Below are 22,532 nucleotides of genomic sequence, written 5' to 3' on the forward strand. Positions count from 1 at the left end.
TTATTATTTTTAAGCAAATAACAATAATGATATAACATAAAGATACCATCTGTTCTATTATTATTATTATACATAAGGTGATATATACGTAGCTAGCTGTTTCTAAAAGATGAGCACCCTATGATTATCAGTATCACAGACATAGATACTACCATTAGGACTAATAGCTACTCCATCAGGATGATTAAATTGGCCACTCAGTTGACCGTAGCTCCCAAAGCAACATATACATGTGCCATTATGATCAAACACTGACACACGATGGTTATAAGTATCAGTCACTATGATGAAGCCATTGACGTCAGCAGTTAGGCTGTATGGATGATATAGTTGACCTCTCTCTGTTCCCTTAGTAGCAAACTTGCCTACATATCCACCATCAAGTGTAAAGGTGTAAACACACGAGCGACTATAGCCAACAACATGCAAATGATTACTGGAACTGATTGCTACATCATGAGGACCACCAACTTGTCCTGACCCAATTGTGAGGCAAAACTCTCCATTGGTCTTAAACACTGGAATACAATGGTTACCATAGTCAGCTACATACACCCTATCATTGTGTACTGTGATGCCATAAATGTAGCCAAATTCACCTACATCTTTACCTTGAGAACCAAACTGCAACAGGTAGTTGCCATTAATGTCAAACTTCTGTATCCTATAGTTTTCAGTGTCAGATACAAACAGGTGATTGTCACTATCAAAAGTAACACCAACAGGGCCAATGAACTGACCATGGTCAATACCATAACAGCCAAATTGCCTAACCAGCTGACCCTCCATGTCGTACATGTAGATGCAATGTTTGCCATAGTCAGCTATTGCCCACATGCCATCCCTACCAAATGCAATACCCCATGGTTTACCCATCTGTCCATTATTATTTATTACTTTGCTGGGTTGATCTATAGCTGTGTAAGGGTTATGGACGACAACAGTGTAGGGACTTGCTTTGATCTGTTCTCCTTCAATGGACACCAACAACTTTACCTCTCCAGCTTGTTTGGCTACAAAAGAAGTACTGTAGCTACCATCATCATTATCCCTAACTTGTGCAGTAGTCACTTCTCCTGTACTCCACTTCACCTGTACTGATACTTGATTGTTTCCTAGTGAACACAAATGGCCCTTAATGTCCTTAGTGAGAATCTTGAATTCTGGCTTTTCTCCTTCGCGAGTGTATCCAGATGAATAAAATACTTCACACTTTGAATAGTCAACCTCAACAAGTTGGCTATGCTGTAGAAATTCAAATTTGGTAGGACAAAATATGACGTTGTTTGATTCTACTGGTCTGGTGTCTAATTTCTTGTACTTGTCAGTTAATTCTTTCATTTGGTTAATCACTAGTTTCTTTGGAGAGAATGCCTCTTCATCAGAACTTTCCTTTACTGCATCATCAACTTCCTTCATACTTCTTGCCTGTGCTTGTGTAGATTCCACCTCTTCTAGTTGTGCTGCCATCTTCTTCTCCTTCTGTGACACTATCTCACCTAACCTTTGCTTGACCTCTTCTTTCTGTTCTTTTATCTTCTCAATCAGTTTGTTATAATGTTCATCAATCTTCTTGTCTACTTCACCAGCTTGTTGTCGTATCTTATCTCCCATATCAGTAATCTTGTCAAGAGCTTCAGAAAGATCTTTAATAATTCTCTCTACTGGAGCAGTGATATCCTTCAACTCATTCCTCTGCTTCTTTGCCATTTTCTTTACAGTGTCATGATTGTGGCTATTGTGTTCCTTCACGGTACAGTACAGACACACCAGCTCCTCACATGTCTCACAATAATACTTCAGCTCATTCTCGTGCTCTTTACACAACATCACTTTTGGTTCGGAGATGTCTTCTTTCTTTGACCTCAAGTCAAATAATGAGACTATGGCATGACCTCGATATCTATAGCTACGTTTGTGATGTTCATTACAAACATGACATAAAAACACTGTACAATCTGGGCAAAATGTCTCTACTGGGTCTTCTCCCATACACTCGTCACATTTCACTTTTGTTTCGCCTTCCACCTTGCGCTTTAAGATCAGCTCATCTACCAACCGATTTATCAGAAAATTGTTATCAAAATCCTTTACTCCACCTGCAGGAATGGTAGCTTCCCTTCTGCACTCCGGGCAAATGATTTTGGATTGTACCTGTATCTTCTCCAAACACTTTTCACAATAAGAGTGATGACAAGGTAGGTACTTGGGATTCTTGAATATCAGATAGCAGACTGGACAAGTTAGACTATCAGTTGCTTTCTTCACATCCATAGCAGATATTGTGAAAATGTAGTGAATTGATAGTAGCTATGTACCAACTGTATAAAGAAACATCTATGTGACAAATGTCATGATGAAGTGTTGTGCAGCCAAGGAAGTTGGTGCATTAGGTAAGTGTGCATTATACAGGAACTAAGAAAACACGATTATTCTATGGGAACTATAAGAAAAGCATGATTTTCATGTAATGTAGCTTGGTAATGCTTACACGAAGATGAACTAATTTGGCAGCGAAAAGTCCCTTTAGGATGGAACATATCCCATACTAAAATATTTGAGCTGAATCCACCCAGCCATCACCAAGATGCATGCCTTGAAGGCTCGCCTTCATCTTGCAAATTGTTGCAATTCGTGCATGCTTTATTTCATTCTCTTCAAATTTGGAAGGTCATTATAGCCTAATTACAGTTGAAGTTTCATCTGAATTGGATATCCTAGAGGGAGATGTGATATCAAAGGGTGGTAGAAAAGGTTGCAGTAATCATTTAAGTCAATTAAAGAAGTGGCAACAAAGGGTGGTAGTTGTTTCTTAGCCACAATTAACCCTTTGATATTACTTTATCATGCTTGCTTATTTTGAAATTTTTTGACAACTTGGTTGTTTTATATTAGGTCAAAACAGAGCCAACACAACAAACAAGTGTGTTATTAACATGAACTACATAGCCGTGTTCCTGCCTACTCAGCAACAAAGGTATTTGTGGTCAGCGCTATTTAATAGTTATACCATGGCAGCGAGGGATTTGCCTGCTACATATGTCCAAGCCCAAGGGTCGCAGGCCCGAGGGTGCGGGTGTATATATCAGGCAAATCCTGAGTGGCCACAGTATACACATAATTGGTGAAGGAAGACAAATCTGTATTCACCATACATAGGTTTGCACATATCGGTTGTGGGTTTAAATTGTGGGCACAAAAAGAAATGATTGTGGGTATTACTGGTTGTAGTAATACCATAAGCAAGGAAATTTTGACGTCAAAAAATTTGACGAATCGTTTTAATTCGTCAAATTTAAATTCGTCAAATGTTTATAAGCACCCTTAAAAGCACAGGTTTTGCCTACAATTTTTTGATTTTCGTCAACATTTTATTCGTCAAATCTGCTGAAGTCTGAATTCGTCAAATTTTTCTTACGTCAAAATTTCCTTGTGTACGGTACCATTTCTAACCAAACAACCACTTTGTGGATGCCTAAGGTAACTTAAGGTGCTGAATAAATACTTAGGCATATAGGTTGAGAATGCCTGAGCCATCTTGTCATGTGGTTGAAATGTGCTGTGTAGATTCCCACATTGTGAAACCAATTATTTAGTGATGCCTACTATCTGAATTATGTAATTCAATTATTTTACCTTCAAAACAATGCCTAATCTAACTAAACCAACATGTTAAACTCAAACCCACAATGTAAAACTTTAAGCAGCTCTATATAAAAAAATCCAAGAGAACCAATGCTTTGTAACTGCCTCAGCATCAAAGGCAGCTGTGGTCAGGGAAATACATGAAACACAGCCTTGTGGTTTCCTTTGATCTGAGGTGTCAAAGTGATATATATGATATTTCCCTAACCACATGGTGATATCATAATATTGCATACCATAGAACAATATTATAACTTTGGTGTCAAAGTGGTATATGTCTACCTTTAAAGAAACTGCATTAATAACGTGAAATGTGGCACACCTTAAATAAGGTACAAACTAAAATTTATGCATAAATGTTCTACAATATAAAAGCCATAAATGAAAAACATAGATTTGCTATCACTCTTATTAGGATAACCACTAATAAGAATATGTCACATTTTGTCTGGGTCAGCTGGTTCTGACCAGCTTTACAGATTATCCGGGTCTAACCCAGATTGGATTGTGTGTGAAACAAATTAGTCTGCAACCATGCATGCAGCCGTGTCAATTTATTGTGTAGGTATGCATGTCCATAGCTGTCTGCAGGCTTGTGTGGAGCCACACCCACTAATTGATTGTTATTGTGCAAGACATGGTGCAGTATGCCAGCTTCTTTCATGAGCAATGCTCACTTTAATCTTGAGAATGTGTCATACTGTTTGTAAGTTTGTGGTGTTGGAAAGTCGTACGTATGTGCAAAGCCACACCCACTTGCAAGAAACGTATCTGGCTGTCTACAAACTTATGCTCACTGACTGATATTGTTAATTATTAACCTTACCCATTTAGTTTTGATATAGTTACCCTTGCAGTTAATGCACTAGTCGAGCATCCAAAACGTATACTTAGCATACTCCTTTAAAGGGGCTATACGCTCTGTGAAGCCATGTAATATTTTGTGTAACATGAAATCATTGTTTGGCCAATACTATTACATAATTATCTGCTTTATTCCACTTATGCTTGTACTTTACCAGCTGTAACATAAAGCTTGACAAGATACACAATGCAACCACCTGGTCCTGACATGCATTGAGTGGCTTCTGTATACCAAAACATATGCAGCATGTAAACAGTGCATAGCCCGTTTAATCTGGGTCAGTGGATCAGCATAGTGGCCTGGTTTCAATGCTGTTGTAGGTCAGAGGGGAAGATGAGTTTGAGTGATTTGGGTGCAATGTCGAGTGATGAGTTTGTTTGATGAGTGTTTGTTTGATGAGTTTGGGTGCAATGTTGAGTGACTTTTGTCAGCCCACAAACAGGTTGTCTGGTGCAAAGGCAAAAGTCTGTATGGCCTGCTGAAGAGTCCGCAATTGGAGGGATAGAACACAACAGGGAAGGCACAAGTGAGGGAGGCAATGCAGCACAGTGACAAACAGACCACTAGCACAAGTTAAAATGTGATAAGGTACTAGCTGTTAAACTTCAGCTCAAGTATAAACTTGTGATTCAGGCTATAATGCCGTGGAGAGCTCACATGAAATCTTACTTGCAGCACTATTGGAAAGTTTGTGCTGGACTATCTGTATGTAGTGACTGGTGATGGCTAGAGGGATAGCTAACTACGCCAGCCTGTAACTTCAGGAAATGGGTGCATATAGTCTGAAAAGATAGTCTAGAGAAAATAATAGAGCAGCTCAGAGTGTATGCATATGCACATACCCGATGGGAGGGGTTGAGTGTGAACATAAAAATACTGTCTGTTCTGATGGAAAGGACATAGTCATGTAAGTGTACGGAACATGTCATGCAGAAGCCAAGAGAGTTGATGGCATTTATCTGGATGCTGAACTAATGGCACGAGGCCAGCTACTTTCCTGTGAAACACTACAGGTGAAGAGCAGCTATACCCAACAACTCTACAAGCGATCACGCTGTAAGCCATCATTTGAAAAGCATGTGTCATCTACATACATCCAGACAGGGCGAACCTTCCAGGGACTGAGATATGCTTGGATGAGATGATAGCAGTGCTGAGGGATTTAGGTGATGACCCCACCACATCCTGAGGTTAACCACAAGTGTCATAAATATCTTATGTAATGCTTTGTGTGTTTCATCATTGTTTATCAAATCTATTGTATAAATTGAATGAGCATACAGAATAAATGCTGAACCCTTGCTACGTCACCAGCACTGGGGGATGTTTTCAGGTGATAGTGGTGACCAACAACACAAACCTTACCAGGCATACAATTTTTGTTGTATTGACACCTTTCTATACCACCACAAACTATGTTTGAAGAACTTATGCTACTATATAAGGCTGTGCAAAGTTGATTATATGTTTCTGGTCCTACCAATTTCCAAAATTGACCAGGTGACCAGGCGCCTTTTTTGCACAACTTTTTGATGTGGTATACTACATTTGACATAGCAGTACATGGTATTATAGGAGAAAACAAAGTTAATGTATAAAGTTAGTGCATCTTTATAAGAAAAGAGTGCTTACAAGACATGAAAACCTTTCAACATAAATAATCATTACAAATTATTGTATGGTGATTGCACAATTTATTTAGCACAAAATGACCAGGAAGGGAACCAGAAACATAATTAACTTTTTGTGGCCTAAGAGAAGTCGATACCAATAGTCTGCAGCATTTAGTCACGGGAATAAATAAACTTCCAAGGGCATAGCCAGAAGACAAGGCAAACCTGACTACTCTGTTAGAGTATCTTGATCTATTGTAGTACTGAATGATCTTCAGTTTCCTAACTTTTGCCGAGCCTGTTTCAATGGTAGCTATGACCAATGACCTCCTGTGTTTATATCATGCACTTGGGTGTACAAAACATATCCTTGATACACTTAATAGTAGTTGGAAATCAAATAACGTTTTACAAGTCATTCCACTTTTGTCAGTGGATTCATGTCTTTGTGCAGCCCAATTATAGCTAACTGTTTCCCAGGGGTTGTACAAATATGACTGATACACTATTACATGTCCATGTAATAATAGCAATCTGTTGAGTTTGGCCATTAAAATATTATCTGAATACCGTGCACACACAATTCAGCTTTAAGATTGCCATACTCATACATCATTAACTCATGCACAATAATCACAGTGGCCAGACTGCTTCCCTTTTGTGTGTGAGCAGCTTTTCTCTCCTACACACACTGGCTACGTGGGACTAATATTAAGTGCCAAGAAAATGAATGTTTCAGTGACTCACCAAAACCAACACACTTACAAGTAAGAAGTTGAGTCCACTATCATATCAAACAGATGTACCTTGCTACTGCACTCATCAGTAAGGCATATGCAATGGATAAGCAGCCACGGTGGTTGTTCCCAAAGATGGAGAAGTTGCCTGAATCTGTGCTGACCATAAGGCAAAAGATAGCCAACTCAACTCCCAGTGATAGTCTCATGTGGCCAGACCTCTTTGTCAGTGGGTAGTCTGGTGCGGCTGCCCCTTCGATAGAGGAGTTTAGCATAAGCGGAAATATTTTAATTGGTCTGTTAATTGCTGTTGCGCAACCACTGGATGCTGTGGTTAGCCATAAAAATGTACAGAAACCATTGGGAAACGGATGGCCACGGACACTAAAACCTTTGTTATCCGGAAACAAAAGGAGATATGCTAGTCTTGTAAACAACTCCTGAAACTACATTGATTTCTACGCGTTTTGGTGGTTGTCTGCTCGTCATAGGGTATGTGGTTAGCTAGTTACAAGTTTCTGAAGTTGAAAACGCCAGGCGAAAGTGTTCTGATTTCGAGGAAAGCAAGCAGATGCTTGTTTCTATGTTTTGATTGAAGAACAACACAAGAACAAGCATTAGGATCACCTGGATAGTGTTTACAAGCACGCTAAACTTCATGTTTGCTTGTTGGCCTGTCTGGTCGATTGTAGCATTCATAATCCATGGAATCAATGAAATTATCTATTACCAAGCTTTGCCAATCAGTTCTGAGTGGTTTTCCAGTAGAAACTCAGAAGTATCAGCCTTGGAAAGCGTTGTATTGTAAAATCTTTAACTTTACGGCTCCATAACTTGATAACCCTTTATCCTATTAACAGCAGGCAACCACGAAATGAAAGGGAAATCAATGTAGTTCCTATCTATGTACAGAAAATTGGAACATACCGTATACTTTGTAACCAACGGAGGTTTTATTGTCGGTTATCATCGTTTTCCCAATGGCTTCAATACATTTTTATGGGCATCCAGAGCATCCAGTGGTTGCGCAATATGCAATTAACGCTAATTGCATTCCTAGACGCTTATACTAAACTCCCCTATTAGAGATTATGGGTCTGGTCTGTCTAGCATCTCGTACTTGTGCAGATGGTCATGATAAGTGATAACCGCACAAATTAAATTCATTTTTGTTGCTATCGATAATGTCAAGAGGTTGGAAAAAGTATTCTCAACAAACGCCTTCTATTGTGTCCTTAGGAATAACTCCACATATTGTCACCATCACAATGCATGAGAAAACTTTGTACAAGTTATGCATTAATTTGCAACCAAGCGATCTGATTGGTTGCACCTGATTCTCATAATCTGGTACAAGTACGTGATGTTAGACCCTTAATCTCTAATCAAAGTGGCGGCTGCCCCAGACTACGGAGAAAAAAGGATTCGAATCCCACACTTGTTTTGACACTACCTGGATAATTGGGTAGTGTTAACAAAAGAAACGTGATGCGTTTTCAAAGATTAGCTACTTATATCTATGAAAACAAGCGCGCATTTGTATAATCCTATGGAATCTACCAATGACTGAATTGGTTATAAGCCTTTTAGTGAATCTTGGGTAAACTGAGTCTTTGGTTATTGTTGTGTTCTCACAAATGTAATTTAAATGCATGGGGCCATTAATACTGCATACTTGTGACATCATGACATGTCAAGATGATTGTGGGATTTGAACTGGACCAGACCCTTTTTTAACCCTGCCCAATGACCGATACAAAAAGCAGTCTGGTCACGCGAGACTACTCCAGTAACACCAAAAACTCAGGCTTGAAATACTAATTGTAGCTTAGCTATATCGTGATATGCCTGTACTCTAGTCTCGCGTGGCCAGACCCTTTCCACGCAGCCGCTTATTGATTGAAAATTATAAGCGCTACGCTACAAGGGTTTGGAATAGTTGGAATAGTTCACGTATTTAAAAAAATCTACAATCCCCAGTGGTTGGGGAGTGTAAATTGGCTCACACAATCCCTTAATCGCCAAAGTGATCTGATTACTGAAGAATGAGCTGAAGAAGGCCTCTGGGGATGACGAGTATCGACCCGTGTAGGTTTTTCCTTCTACCTACTACTGAATCTTCAACAAGTACGGCTGAATAAAGACAAACAAGCTCAGTTCATCTGAAGTTACAAGGAAAGTAGGCGAAAGGTTTTAAGCGGATTTGCCGATCAAAACAGACTAAAGATTCAAGGGAACACACGTTGCATTTTGTACCTTTGTATCTTAGGTGTTACCCAATCAATCGTCACCAATAACGTGTCGAAAAATTTCACGTTCATGAACTATTCCAGACCCTTGTAGTGCGGCGCTTATAATTTCCAATCGATAAGCGGCTGCGTGGAAAGGGTCTGGCCACGCGAGACTACCTGTACCATAGAATGGGGTGTCTATTATCTATATATGCCTGTACTCAGCTCAGAATTTTTCAGTTTTAATGACACAACACTAGATAAGTAGCTATGGCGGCCCCTGAAGAGTCTAGCCACGCAAAACTTATGGTCTTTTCACAGCATTAATTTGTAGATAGTTTCACCTGTATCATGATCTTGTATGTTTAAAAGTGTTGACTTGAACGGTGGACGTGGCAGACATGAAAATATAACGACTCGAAAGCACCTATTGTTTTACTACTTGCAATGTCGAGGAACTACACTCGCCGGTCCCGCTGACCCCTTTAGCTGACTGAGTAGCTACTTGGAGTTTAAACAAATCAATCCGGAAATCAGTTGCGCCAATGCAAACAACAGTTACGTACGTCTAACAATTAGCACACGTGCACAAAAGACACCTGTTCAGGATGAATGTCCTCTAATCAGCAGTGAAACAGCAGAACAACTGGATCAATTCTAAATAATGCGCAGAAACCGTAAATCACGACAGTGAACGAACTTTTTTCATGTATTTTTCTGTCGGCATTTCACATGTCCAAGCTGTCATGTCCTCGGTCATGTCAGTAATAATCATTGTTTCTCTACAACTTTTCTTTTCAGTTGATATAGCTATAGCTATACTGAAGGTGGCCTGCGGATCAAGTCACGATGGGGTTGCCTTTTTTTCAGCCCTTCTAGGTATTTGTCCCGTTTCACTTCAGGATATTTAGCTCAAAGATTTTCGCTTAGGCTCCTAGGCTATGGGTAAACACCTCGAACAGGCTCTGCCTTCTGTGTACACCCTCCAGTGCCTAACTGGTAAAGTAGATAATAACAACTGCCCGGCAGCACTGTCCCACATTAAACTTAGCTAAGTAGCTAGCTATGACTCACTGACCCCTAGGCATAGGCGGATCTAGGAGACACTGTTGGAGGGGGGGCAAGGTGGGGCCCGGCCCGCAAGAAGTTTTAATGCACAACAGTGTTTATTCCACTAAGACTGAGGATAAGAATGAAATTAGCCTGGTTGTGGCACAGGGAGAACCTGAAAACTATGCTGAATGCATGGATTCTCATCATCTAATACACAAAATAGCAGTGTTGAAGAGTAGACTGGAGTGTTGAATTAGCTAGCTAAAATTATTATTGTTCAACTATCCCTCTGGGGACCTGCAGGGAGGCAAATCCCAGACCAGTAAATTTTCTTATACTGTTTTAGCTATTAACTACCCTCTCTATTACCCACTTTATTTAAAAGGTCTGGATGGCTCAGCACTCAGCAGTCATATATACAAAAAAAATCCTTGACACAGTAAGAAAAAATGGCAATGTGGGTAGGATGAGAAACTAAATGTGGTCTAAACAAAATTATATAATATGGATCATACAAGAGAAAAACACCTGCAGGAAAAGCAATTAGCAACAAGTCACAAAATTAGCTCCAGTTCTACAGATAGGGGCGGATCCAGACTGTTAATTGGAATATGATATGTCACTATAGGGAAGGCATTGTGACTGGATTTGCAAAAAGTGGTCTTCCACACACATCCAATTTACCAAATTTGACAACTCATAACTTCAAGGCTATTAACTTGAAATTTGGTAAGTAGTGAGCACTAACATAGATTAGTGGATGGAGAAACTTTCAGGTTAATATGTTTCTTGATCACAGGGTTATGGTCTTCCGAGTTCATAGTATTGGATGTGTGTAGAAGACCGCTTTTCACAAATCCAGTCACAATTTAGTATGGTCTGGGAGCATGCGCCCCAGGAAATATTTGAAAATTAAACCCTCTGAGATGGAATCTGAGAATGATTTAAATGTGACAATTTTTATTTGACTGTGGTGTTAGAGGTGGCTGTTTTGGATCTTAGAATGCAGCTCCTGCTGACAAACTCTGAATATTGAAAAGTTTATATACATTTAACAGATTTTGGTGTGTAGCAATATAGTTATTTAGACAACAATCAAAGGAAAGTTATTGTCTTGTATTGAAGAAATTTTGTTTGATTATACACAGCTAGCTGTGTACTTTCACACAACACTGAGTTGTGGGTTTTAATTAGCACGTATAGACTGGCCATTGGGAGTACAGCTTTTATATTATAGAGACTGGTGTTAGCTATTTTAGCCTATTTATGCAACTAAAAGTCACAATTAGAATCACTGGATGAGATTTTCATGACATATACATGCAGACAATTGACATGTGTACTAAAAAAAATTGGAGGGGGAGATCAAGAGCTCCTCTTGGCCTCCCTAAATCCACCACTGTCTGCAGACACTCTCAATGATCTACTACCATTAGAGGAAAGAAGTAAAGGAGCCACCACTATGCAATGGTTCTGAGGATGGCGGTAGTTTACTGGCTGAAGTTCCACCACTACTGCATGATGGCTACTAATAACAACACAGCCAACTATGGTCAAAAGATTACATCATACTGTTTGTTCTATTAGAGTGTTTTACTGACAGAAATGGTGTACTAGCTTACATATCAATGCCATGCCCTATCCCCACCCTCCTATGGAGTTCACCATTGACATACATAGCTATCACTTTAAGCACTGAACCCATGATCTTTCTTCTGCGCTTCTATCCTTCCACTCAGGGGTTCAGTAGCTATATCTTCACAAACAAGGGGAACACTATTTAGTATACCACCCAGACTGTCTAATGTGAAACTATTTTGCTCTCAGGCCAGTACTACCAGAGCTCCATGCACTCCAGTGTCTGTCAAATTCTCAGAATACTATATAACAATATAAAGCTCATTAGTACACGAGTGTGTGCATACATCATACATGCAAGTCAATATAAAGTATGATAGTGCATGCATGTTGTTAGTATAGGCTTATATATACACAGGACTATATAGTACCTGTAAGTCAATCTGGTTTAGGCATTGTTTCATTTTCTTGTTTGTCCAGTATAGCACATTGTTGACTGCCTCTTTTTTCTCAATACTCTACCATTTACACGATTCGTAGTGTGTCTGCTAGCTGGGGGAGACCAATGTCACTTGCCCATGTCTTGGCCACCCAAATGTGATGTGTGTATATATTATTACCAGCCTGTTATACTTGCATTTTGCAATAATTTAATAATTAATACCAATCATAAAGTAGCAAAGATGATATATGACAGTTAATATAATTGTTTATAAAAAATATTACAAATGTACATCTACAGATTTTATTGACATATACAGCTGTACCAGCTTCTAAAAAAAGGTGCAGTTATATATGTTCCATTACAATAGTTATTATCTACATTATAATACACAAAACTGTCACAATATTAACAAAAATTATAAGATAAAAACATAATTATGTCATGCAAGAGTCCATGAAATCCAGCAAATCTATTGTACTGTGTCTAAAGTAATTCGAATTAGAATAATAAATATAGCTAAAATATCTGTACTCTAGCATTGCCACTATCGCAAATGTAGATACCACCATTAGGGCTAATAGCTATTCCATTGGGATGATTAAATTGGCCTTTTTGTTCACCTTCACTACCAAAGCAATGTATGGAGGTTCCATTTTGATCAAAGATTGACACACGATGATTGCAACTATCAGTCACTAAGATGAAGCCATTGATATCAGCAGTGAGGCCATATGGACGATCTAGTTCACCTCTGGCTGTTCCTTTAGTACTAAACTTGCCTACATATCCACCATCAAGTGTAAAGGTGTAAACACAAGAATGACTATAGTCAACAACAAGCAAATGATTACTGGAACTGATTGCTACATCATGAGGACCACCCACTTGTCCCAATCCAATTGTGAGGCAAAACTCTCCATTGGTCTTAAAAACTGGAATACAGTGGTTGCCATTGTCAGCTACATACACCCTATCATTGTATACTGTGATGCCATATATACTACCAAACAGACCATCAGCTTTTCCCTTAACACCAAACTGTAGCAGGTAGTTGCCATTAACATCAATCATCTGTACTCTGTGGTTACCATTATCAGCCACATAAAGGTAATTGTTACTATCAAATGCAACACCAATAGGACAACTGAACTGGCCAGGGTGTTTTCCATTACAACCAAACTGCCTCATCAACTGATCCTCACTATCAAATACATAGATGCAGTGTTTGTTGCAGTCAGCTACTGCCCACATGCCATCCCTACCAAATGCAATACCCCATGGCTGACCCATCTGTCCATTATTATTTATTACTTTGCTAGGCTGATCTACTGCTGTGTAAGATTTATGGATGACAACAGTGTAGGGACTTGCTTTGATCTGTTCTCCTTCCATGGACACCAACAACTTTACCTCTCCAGCTTGTTTGGCTACAAAAGAAGTAGTGTAGCTACCATCATCATTATCCCTAACTTGTGCAGTAGTCACTTCTCCTGTACTCCACTCCACCTGTACTGATACTTGACTACTTGCTAGTAAACAAGAACGACCCTTGATATCCTTGGTGATTATCTTGAACCGTGGCTGTCCTCCTTCACGTGTGTACCTAGATGAATACAAGATTTGAGAGTAAGAAAGGTCACCCTCTACAAGCTGGCCAAATTGTGGAAGTTGCACTTTACGGGGATAAAACTTCATGTTGTTTGATTCTACTGGTGTAATGTTTAGTTTCTTGTACTTGTCAGTTAATTCTTTCATTTGGTCAATCACTGGTTTCTTTGCAGAGAATGCTTCTTCATCAGACCTTTCCTTAACTGCATCAACTTCCTTCATGCTTCTTGCCTGTGCTTGTGTAGATTTAATCTCTTCTAGTTGTGCTGCCATCTTCTTCTCCTTCTGTGACACTATCTCACCTAGCCTTTGCTTGACCTCCTCCTTCTGTTCTTTTAACTTCTCGATCAGTTTGACATAATGCTCATCAATCTTCTTGTCTACTTCACCAGCTTGTTGTTGTATCTTATCTCCCATATCAGTAATCTTGTCATGAGCTTCAGAAAGATCTTTAATAATTCCTTCTACTGGAACAATGATATCCTTCAACTCACTCCTCTGCTTGTTTGCCATTTTCTTTTCAGTGTCATGATTGTGGCCATTGTGTTCCTTCACAGTGCAGTATAGACACACCAGCTCCTCACATGTCTCACAATAATAATTAAGCTCATTCTTGTGCTCTTTACACAACATCACTTTTGGTTTGGGCTGGACTGAGATGTCTTCCTTCTTTGACCTCAAGTTAACTAATGGGACTATGGTATGACCTCGATATCTATAGCTATGCTTGTGACACTCATTACAAACATGACATAAAAACATTGTACAATCCGGACAAAATGTCTCTACTAGGTCTTCCCCAGTACACTTGTCACATTTCACTTCTGTTTCACCTTCCACCTTGCGCTTTAAGATCAGCTCATCCACCGACCGATTGATCAGAAAATTGTTATCAAAATTCTTAACTCCTCCAGCAGGAACAGTAGTTTCCCTTCTGCACTCTAGACAAATGATCTTAGATTGTACCTGCATCTTCTCCAGACACTTTTCACAATAAGAGTGATGACAAGGTAGGTACTTGGGATTCTTGAATATCTGACCGCAAACTGAACAAGTTAGACTGTCAGTTGCTTTCTTCACATCCAAAGCAGCCATTGTAAAAATGCAGTTAGTTATGTACCAGCTGTATAAAACAATAATTGTTGTAAAATGTACAAAGACACATGATAGTGTGATGTGTGGCCAAAGAAAGTCGATGTTGGTAAGCAACCAAAAAAGCATGTATCATACAGGAATCAAGAAAACAAGATTTACATTCATTCATTACTTGGTAATTCCTAGACAAAAATTAGCCATTTTTACAGTGTAAAGTTCTGCAGGGTTGGACACGTCCCATACGCGAATGCTTTATTCCATTCTTTTAAAATTTGGAGGACAATAGGAGCATATCATAGCTAGGGGTCCAGGAATTAACTGTAAAATATGCTTTACACACCAAAACTAGTATCACAGCACACGCTTTGAGGCTAACACTGTTTTGGTGTGCAAGGCACACTTCATTTTTACAGTATTTGAGCATTATAGCAAATAATTGAAAATTTGAGAATAATAATGGACTAACTGATTTTTTTTTGGAAATTTTGAATAATGAATGTAATGATGAAAATTTTGAGCCTGGGCTTAATTTCAACTACAATAGAAGCATGGTGGCCAAGGCAAGGAACATTTGAATTGGTTGGATATAAACTTGATGAACTGCTGAGCCTAAAAACACTAAACACTAAACCCTTGCTAGCTATAGCACTGAATGTTTTAAGAGTATTTGAGTGGTGTTCTAGTGGGGACTATATACTAACACAAACCTTACCAAGCATCCATTTTATAAAATCAGGCACACGCCCTGGTTTACTGAAGTTAAATTGATTCTGTAAAAAGCGTGTGTGTGCGTGCGTGCGTGTGTTGAGTGGGGGTCAGTCTTTTTAAAGACTACGTTTAATCAGTGCCTCCACGTGGTGACCCCTGGGCAGTTATACAGTTTATTAGTGTAAAGTAAAATTGATTTAAAGTCTTGGAGTTTTGTTGTTTTGAGCACAGATGGCATTACTCTTATCATGCCAAGACTATAAGTGTTATTCTGCAGAGGCGTTGTACCTACTCAGGGTGAGCTATCTTTTAGTGCGCTTATAGTGAATAAACAATAATGGTTTTTGTGATGGTATTTTGGTATCTTGAAGTGTCAGAACATTATTAAATGTAGAAAGTCCAATTTAACTGCTAAACAGAGTGCTGAATCTGTTACTGCTGATGAAAGAAAGATTGACCAACTTATGCATGAGTTAAGAAAGAAGCATATTGATTTAGCTGGAGCACATGCAAGAGATCAAGTGGGGCAGAATTGTATATATAAGGTGGGGACTAGTGTAATGTTTTCATAAGGAAGGACAATAGGAGGGAGCCATCATAGAGGAAAAGGTGAAGCTCTAGTTCTGTGAGGACCAGCAGTGAAAGCCTGGAGGGCTAGTACTCTGGACTGTGGAAGAAGGATGCATGTGTTTTATTGTTATGCACCTACATTTGCTGCAACTAGATATGAGAAGGATACTTTCTTCAATTCACTTCAAGATGCAGTCTCCTTAATTTCATCAAAATGAGCCTTATAATTTATTATGTTGGGAGATTTCAATGCTTGTGTTGGTTCCAGAAGTGAGGATGATCAGTGGTTTGAGAGAGGACATACTGATTATAGTGATTTAAATAAGGCACACAGGTGAAGAGTTGCTGTCTTTTCTGGCTACTTATGTGGCTACAGTGTGTAATAGATGGTTCAAGGACATATATAAGTAAACTTGGCAATCACAGAAGTGGATATGTGATTACAAAGAAGGACTATTGGAGATGTTTAGATGTGTCTGTGATACATGGAGCTGGCTGTAATAGTGATCATGGTTACTGAGTGCAAAATTTGTAGTTGGTAGTAATTAAGAGGTATTTCAATCAGAAATTAATGTGAAGAGGTGGGATGGTTCAAGTCTTCAAGGTGGAGTGTAGATGACCAAGGTGAGCTGACAGTTAAGGGTTATGTGAAGTGGCTGAAACAGATTTAGGACATTCTCAAGTTAAAAGGAGACAGCCTGATTGGTTTTGAGATAGTGCTACAAAATTCAGACCATGTTAGGCTTGCACCAACTACACCAGCATAATTTTGGGGATAATTTATTTATTTATTTTTTTTATTAATGCTTTACAGCACAAGTGCTGAAGGTCTGTAGCACACCTGGTCCTACAGCCTGCTCAAAGACTTTAGCTACTTAAGGTGTGTTTGAAAAGTTCGAGAAAGGAGAAAAAATCCATGACTGGACCTAGGTAGCCTTGAACCTGCGGCCATCCGATTTACGCTCGAACGCTTACAGGAGTCTACCAGGTGGTCAGGATGTTTTCTCCTTGTTATTTTCATGTAATTATATCCATAGGAATTCTAGAGAGTAACTCATTATCTCTAAGTACCCCAAGTAGAACCAAATGGACACTAGTTTATTTATTAATGCTTTACAGCACAAGTGCTGAAGGTCTGTAGGACACCTGGTCCTACAGCCTGCTCAAAGACTTTAGCTACTTAAGGTGTGTTTGAAAATAGACTAGTAAAAGCATTAAGTATTATACCGGCATAATAAGATGATTTTCAACAAGATTGTTAATTAAAATAAGCAATGTGCATACCAAAAATATGGCAAAATATGAACACAATATACCTTAATACAGCATTTTAGTCATGAAAATGTGCAATGTTATTATTTTTAGTTGATTATTCACACTTTGTGGAAATAAGGTTGAGATACTCTAATACAGCAGTCACTTACTCTAATACAGCAGTCACTCATATTAGGGTTTTGAGCACTGCTTAAAAGAATAGGCTATTTTTAAAGCATAATTGGTTCAAGCCTAGATTGAGAAAAGAAATAAATTTTACAATTTGTGGCTTAGCATAAGTGAGGAGAGGGATAGGCATAAGTTTGTTGTTGCTTGTAGTGTTGCGCGGAGAACTATAAGGCTTGGGAATGGTTTTTGTGTAAGGCTCAAGACGCAGAGAGAGGAAGACACAATGGTAAAGTACTATACACTATGGAGATGTATTAGAGACACTCAGAGAGGCAAAGAAGTGTGGTTCCTGTGAGATCTAGTATGGTAAAGGATTAAGAAGAAAATGTGTGTTTTTCCAGTGAAGAGCAGCAAGGAAGATGGAGAAGACGCATCAGAATATTCAAAGCAACTTTTCTATAGACAAATTAATGAGGTGGAGGAATTACCATCAGTAGAGGAACTGTATCATGAAAATACAATTAGGTTAGATGGCCAGTGTGCACAATGGGTTGGGACAAGGTTGTTGTATGACTCCAGTTATGTTGAAAGATGGCTTGCAAGAGTAGGAGTAGACGGTACAGGTATTACAGTTCATTATAAGTATGACTAATGATTGCTCAGAAGATACACTAGGAATACTTTGTTTATTTGCTGATGATGGTATTTTCCTGGCATCAACAAGATCTGGTGCTGAGACTGTAGTGTGTGCATACCAGTATGATGTTTCCACCTTCTAGACTGATTGGCTCTCGATCATCTCCCTCAACAGACCTGCCTGTCACCATAACTGTCAGGCCAAAGCTCTTACTAACTAAGCAGTGGATGAATTCCAATATCTTGATAACAACAACAGGTAGAATGGACGTGGACATTGACAGAAGGCTAGCTTATAGGCTTTGAAAGATTTTGGTGCTTTAAGGAAGGCTGTTTTTACAGACAGAAATCTACATTTGTTCAAGAAGAAAATATACAATGCCTGTGTTTTACCTGTGTTACTATATGGTGCATCATAGATGTATTAGAGTGATTCTGGGCAGCTCCTACAGACAGCAATGGTCTAAACACATCACAATGAATGACAGAAGTGGGGAGAAGGTGGGGTCACTGGGGTGATGTGGAGACAGTTGTACACAAGAGACTATAGTAGAGTGGCTTGGTCATCTGTCAAGAATGGCAGACAACAGAATGCCAGAGTGTTTTATTCAGTTGGTTCATTTGGTTGTCTGAGCCTCAACCCAGTGGAGGGGTGTTATCCATAATGATTTAGCCTACATTGGTGTTAATGAGATACATTGGTGTAGATGGGAGCAAGTGATATGCGGAAGCTACTGGATCCATGGCCATGCAGGGCAGGATGGAGGACATTGTGCCTCATGCAGTGATGTAGCAGCTTGTCAAGCCAGTCAAGGCAGCTTAACTTCAGCCATCAGCAAGTAATGTAGTGTGTGAAGGGGATTTTGAAGAGAGAGAGGCAAAAGTGTTTATATATATATGAGAAATGAAAGCCTGTGAGTGACCAGAGCGGTGCTGTGCAGTATCAGGTGTGTTTGGAAGTATGGCAGTTCATAGGTGCAACTTACCAGCTAGAACTTGATGTGGTTGTTTTTGCTATCTCTTTCAGGACAAGCGTGACCATTTTTGGTAGCGGCTTACCAACTGTACAGGTGAGTGGGTGGTTGTACCTATCTACATGTTTGCCTGTATGCACCCACATGAACAAAACTGTTAAATGGTAAAAAGCAGCTGGCATGTCAGAATTAAAAGCTAAATGAAGTTTCCCCACTGGTAAACTTTACTCTGAAGTGGTTTCTTTTGGGCAGTCTGAAATATGGGTGTGGTAACTCACTACAGGCATTAGGTTATGAAAAATTAATCTTATTGTCACAGATGTAGCTAGCAAATCAGTATTTTGGAAAACTCAAAAATATATGTAAATCACATGATCTCTTGAGTGTACCTATAGCTGTAGACAGTTAAAATATTGTGCAAGCAGTAACATAGGTGTGGTAGCTGTAGGTAGGGAAATGGAGCTCACTCACTTTATTTTCCTTACAATTATAATTGTAATGTTTCAACAGGGATTCCACTCAGTGAAACACTGATACTCAGTGGAGCCCTGCATACAAACAACAAACACTTGATCTCCAAACAAAGAATTTAGCATATACTGTATTCATACGTCCACAACTTGAATATGCTGCAACAGTCTGTGCGACCCTGGCTACCCTGAAATTTCAACTACAACAGATCCAACAAAGAGCAGCTCACTTGTTACAAATACCTGTAGCTAATCCCTCTATTAATGTAACTAATCTTTTGGACCAACTGGCTGGGAATCACTTGAAAACATGCAAACGAATAAAATCAAGGTTATCTATGATGTTCAAAATTATTCACAATGAAATTGATACTTCATTTGATTTAATTGTTCACCCACTTTGCAGCATCATGACAAGAAATTAGCTACCACCCTTTTAATCTACAATCATTGTCATCATCCAAGACCTTATATCAGTTTTCGTCTTTCCCAGCTACAATGAACAACCTACCTAACTTAGGGAAAAGACTCTCAAGTATTTATATATGAAACTTCGAAGCACTGTCAGTATGAGGAGAGAGTGCGAGAGGTGGAACACGGCAATTTTAGTCCTCTTGTTTTTTCAACTTCTGGAGGCATGGGTGCTTCCACCACTGTGGCTTACAAGCGCCTGGCCTTCCTCCTATCATGTAAGTGGAAATCACCCTACTGTAGGGTGATGAGCTGGCTTTGCTGCCGTCTTGGCTTCTCCTTATTGCACTCTGCCATCATGTGCATAAGGGGTTCTCGCTTCTCCTCTGGTCATCCCTTTAAGGGTCATGTTCCAGCATCAGTTGACCTTGCACTGGGGGAGGGGCGTCTTGGGGCCCATTTCCTTTTTTCTTTTCTATTCTGTGTTCTGTAGGTTCTGTTTCAGTAGCTCTGTAGGTGTAGGGATAGGCTAAACCTATTTTATAGAACATCTTAGCGTAGAGTAGAGTGTGGTGGATGCATGGGAGTGCCAACTAGGGCCGGTTCTTCTTTCTTTAAAATTAATAAAATAAAAAAAGTATTTATATATATATAGGTCTATATATATATAAATTGTTATGTTTGATTTGTCATGTACGTTTACCGGGTATAGCTATCTCCTTTTTTGAAGTTGTAACACATAATCATAGATACTATAGCTATATAGTATCTATAACGTATTATACACAATACAAAGGTGAAACTACCTGGTACAAGAAAAGCAAAAATATACAAATTAGCTAGCTATTAACTAACAAAAGAGCAACTATCTGATTACTGCAGTGCTTTGAACACACAAAGGTGGGCGTGGCAGACTCCAAAATTACGCCGCAACCGAAATCGCGCCAGTTACCGCCAATATACTTTGCATCACTGAAAAGCACTCGTTAAAGAATGCACTTTTAATACCAAGTGTTTAGCTAGCTACTTGAAAGTGGAAACCACTAGCTCTCTCACACAAAAAAAAAGCGACTGAGCAAACACACAAAAAAAATAGCGAGTGCGCGGGATCGCACTCGCCAATGTGTCACATATACACAAAAACAAACTAATATAGTCTAGTACCTGTTTAGGAAGTTTTCAAAGATCGCGTAGTCCGGCTCGTGCCCAGACCCCACCCAAAAGCCGCCAAAAGCAGTGGGCGATTGCAGAATTGTTTATTTCAGTATTTATTTATTTATTTATTTCAACATTACTAAACGTGTAGTCATGAAATGCAGCAAGTCACCATCTATCATCTCTTTTAACTATTCACTTAATGGGCATGTATTAGACACAAAAACCAAACACGCTTACCTGGGGATCATCTTACACAACAGTATGTCATGGGCTTCTCATATAAATAGCATTGTTAATAAAGCTTCCAGGACACTAAATTTTATAAAAGTGAAACTTAATCAAACTGTTCTCAAAAAGTCAAAGAATCTGCATATTTTACAATTGTTCGTCCCATTTTAGAATAGCTACGCATCTGTTGTTTGGGACCCTTACCAGCAAGTACATATCAACTCATTGGAAAAAATACAGAGGAGAAGTGCAAGATGGGTATGTAACAACTATAGCATGCACATATAGTAGTGTAATTACTATGATAGAATCTTTAAATTGGGTCACTTTAAGAGAACGCCGTAAGATTGCTAGATTATCCTTCTTTCATGATATTGTACACGAAGCTAGTGTAGTAAATATACCACCACATTTTCTGAGGACAACTAGACACACTCACCACCACCACTTCATTTTATCCACCCAAGCGCAAATACCACAGCATATCAAAATAGCTACTTCCCAAGAACTATCATTGATTGGAACTCATTATTGACCGCATTAATTGAAATCACTGATAAGTAGATAACATTTGTAGCTAACTAATCATTTGTAAATAGCTAATTGTACATGTGTTCCCCCTTGTAATCCCACCTCCCCCCCCCTCCCCCCCTCTGTAATTTTTCCCCCCTGGGCATAATCAGTAAACACTGCCTACCCAGTAATAAATCGAAAATTTTATTCACTACTCCACATACAGTGGTAATCTGGCGCCACCCGCCCCTTCGCAAAAATAAGGGGCGGGCGGCGCCAGACTAATACAGTGGAACCTCATGCAGTTATCCGTATTCTCGGTTAACCGAACTACGGAAATGACTGCTCTATTAGAGTAGTAGCTGTTATAAGATAGTTGATATTTTTTAAACAATGTTCTTATGTGTTATTTTATACACAATTTCAGAGGTATGGACTTTTCAGACTTAGGCCTCATATGTTTCATGGATTGTTTGCCCTCTAGTAGCGACGGGCAGGTTGAAAAATAAATGTAAATCATTTCAGCTGCAACTGACTGCTTTGTTAGAGTTTATATGCCTGCTCTGTTTAGAGTATCTTGATCTTGACAGGTGTATATAAAATCTAAAGTC

General features: G+C 39.1%; 2 protein-coding genes across 2 annotated transcripts; both read right to left on the reverse strand.

The window, feature by feature from the left end:
* Positions 1-51: 51 nt before the first annotated feature.
* LOC136243397 (E3 ubiquitin-protein ligase TRIM71-like) lies at positions 52-9,761 on the reverse strand. The gene is made up of 2 exons (XM_066034911.1): positions 9,691-9,761; positions 52-2,321 (listed from the first exon to the last, which is right to left on the reverse strand). The coding sequence occupies exon 2, from the start codon at positions 2,272-2,274 to the stop codon at positions 103-105; it is 2,172 nt and encodes a 723-aa protein (XP_065890983.1). The 5' UTR covers positions 2,275-2,321; positions 9,691-9,761; the 3' UTR covers positions 52-102.
* A 2,707-nt stretch (positions 9,762-12,468) lies between these two features.
* LOC136242977 (E3 ubiquitin-protein ligase TRIM71-like) lies at positions 12,469-21,253 on the reverse strand. The gene is made up of 2 exons (XM_066034484.1): positions 21,187-21,253; positions 12,469-14,898 (listed from the first exon to the last, which is right to left on the reverse strand). The coding sequence occupies exon 2, from the start codon at positions 14,868-14,870 to the stop codon at positions 12,684-12,686; it is 2,187 nt and encodes a 728-aa protein (XP_065890556.1). The 5' UTR covers positions 14,871-14,898; positions 21,187-21,253; the 3' UTR covers positions 12,469-12,683.
* Positions 21,254-22,532: the final 1,279 nt, after the last annotated feature.

The sequence above is a fragment of the Dysidea avara genome, chromosome 13, assembly GCF_963678975.1.
Source record: "Dysidea avara chromosome 13, odDysAvar1.4, whole genome shotgun sequence".
Classification (NCBI taxonomy): domain Eukaryota; kingdom Metazoa; phylum Porifera; class Demospongiae; order Dictyoceratida; family Dysideidae; genus Dysidea; species Dysidea avara.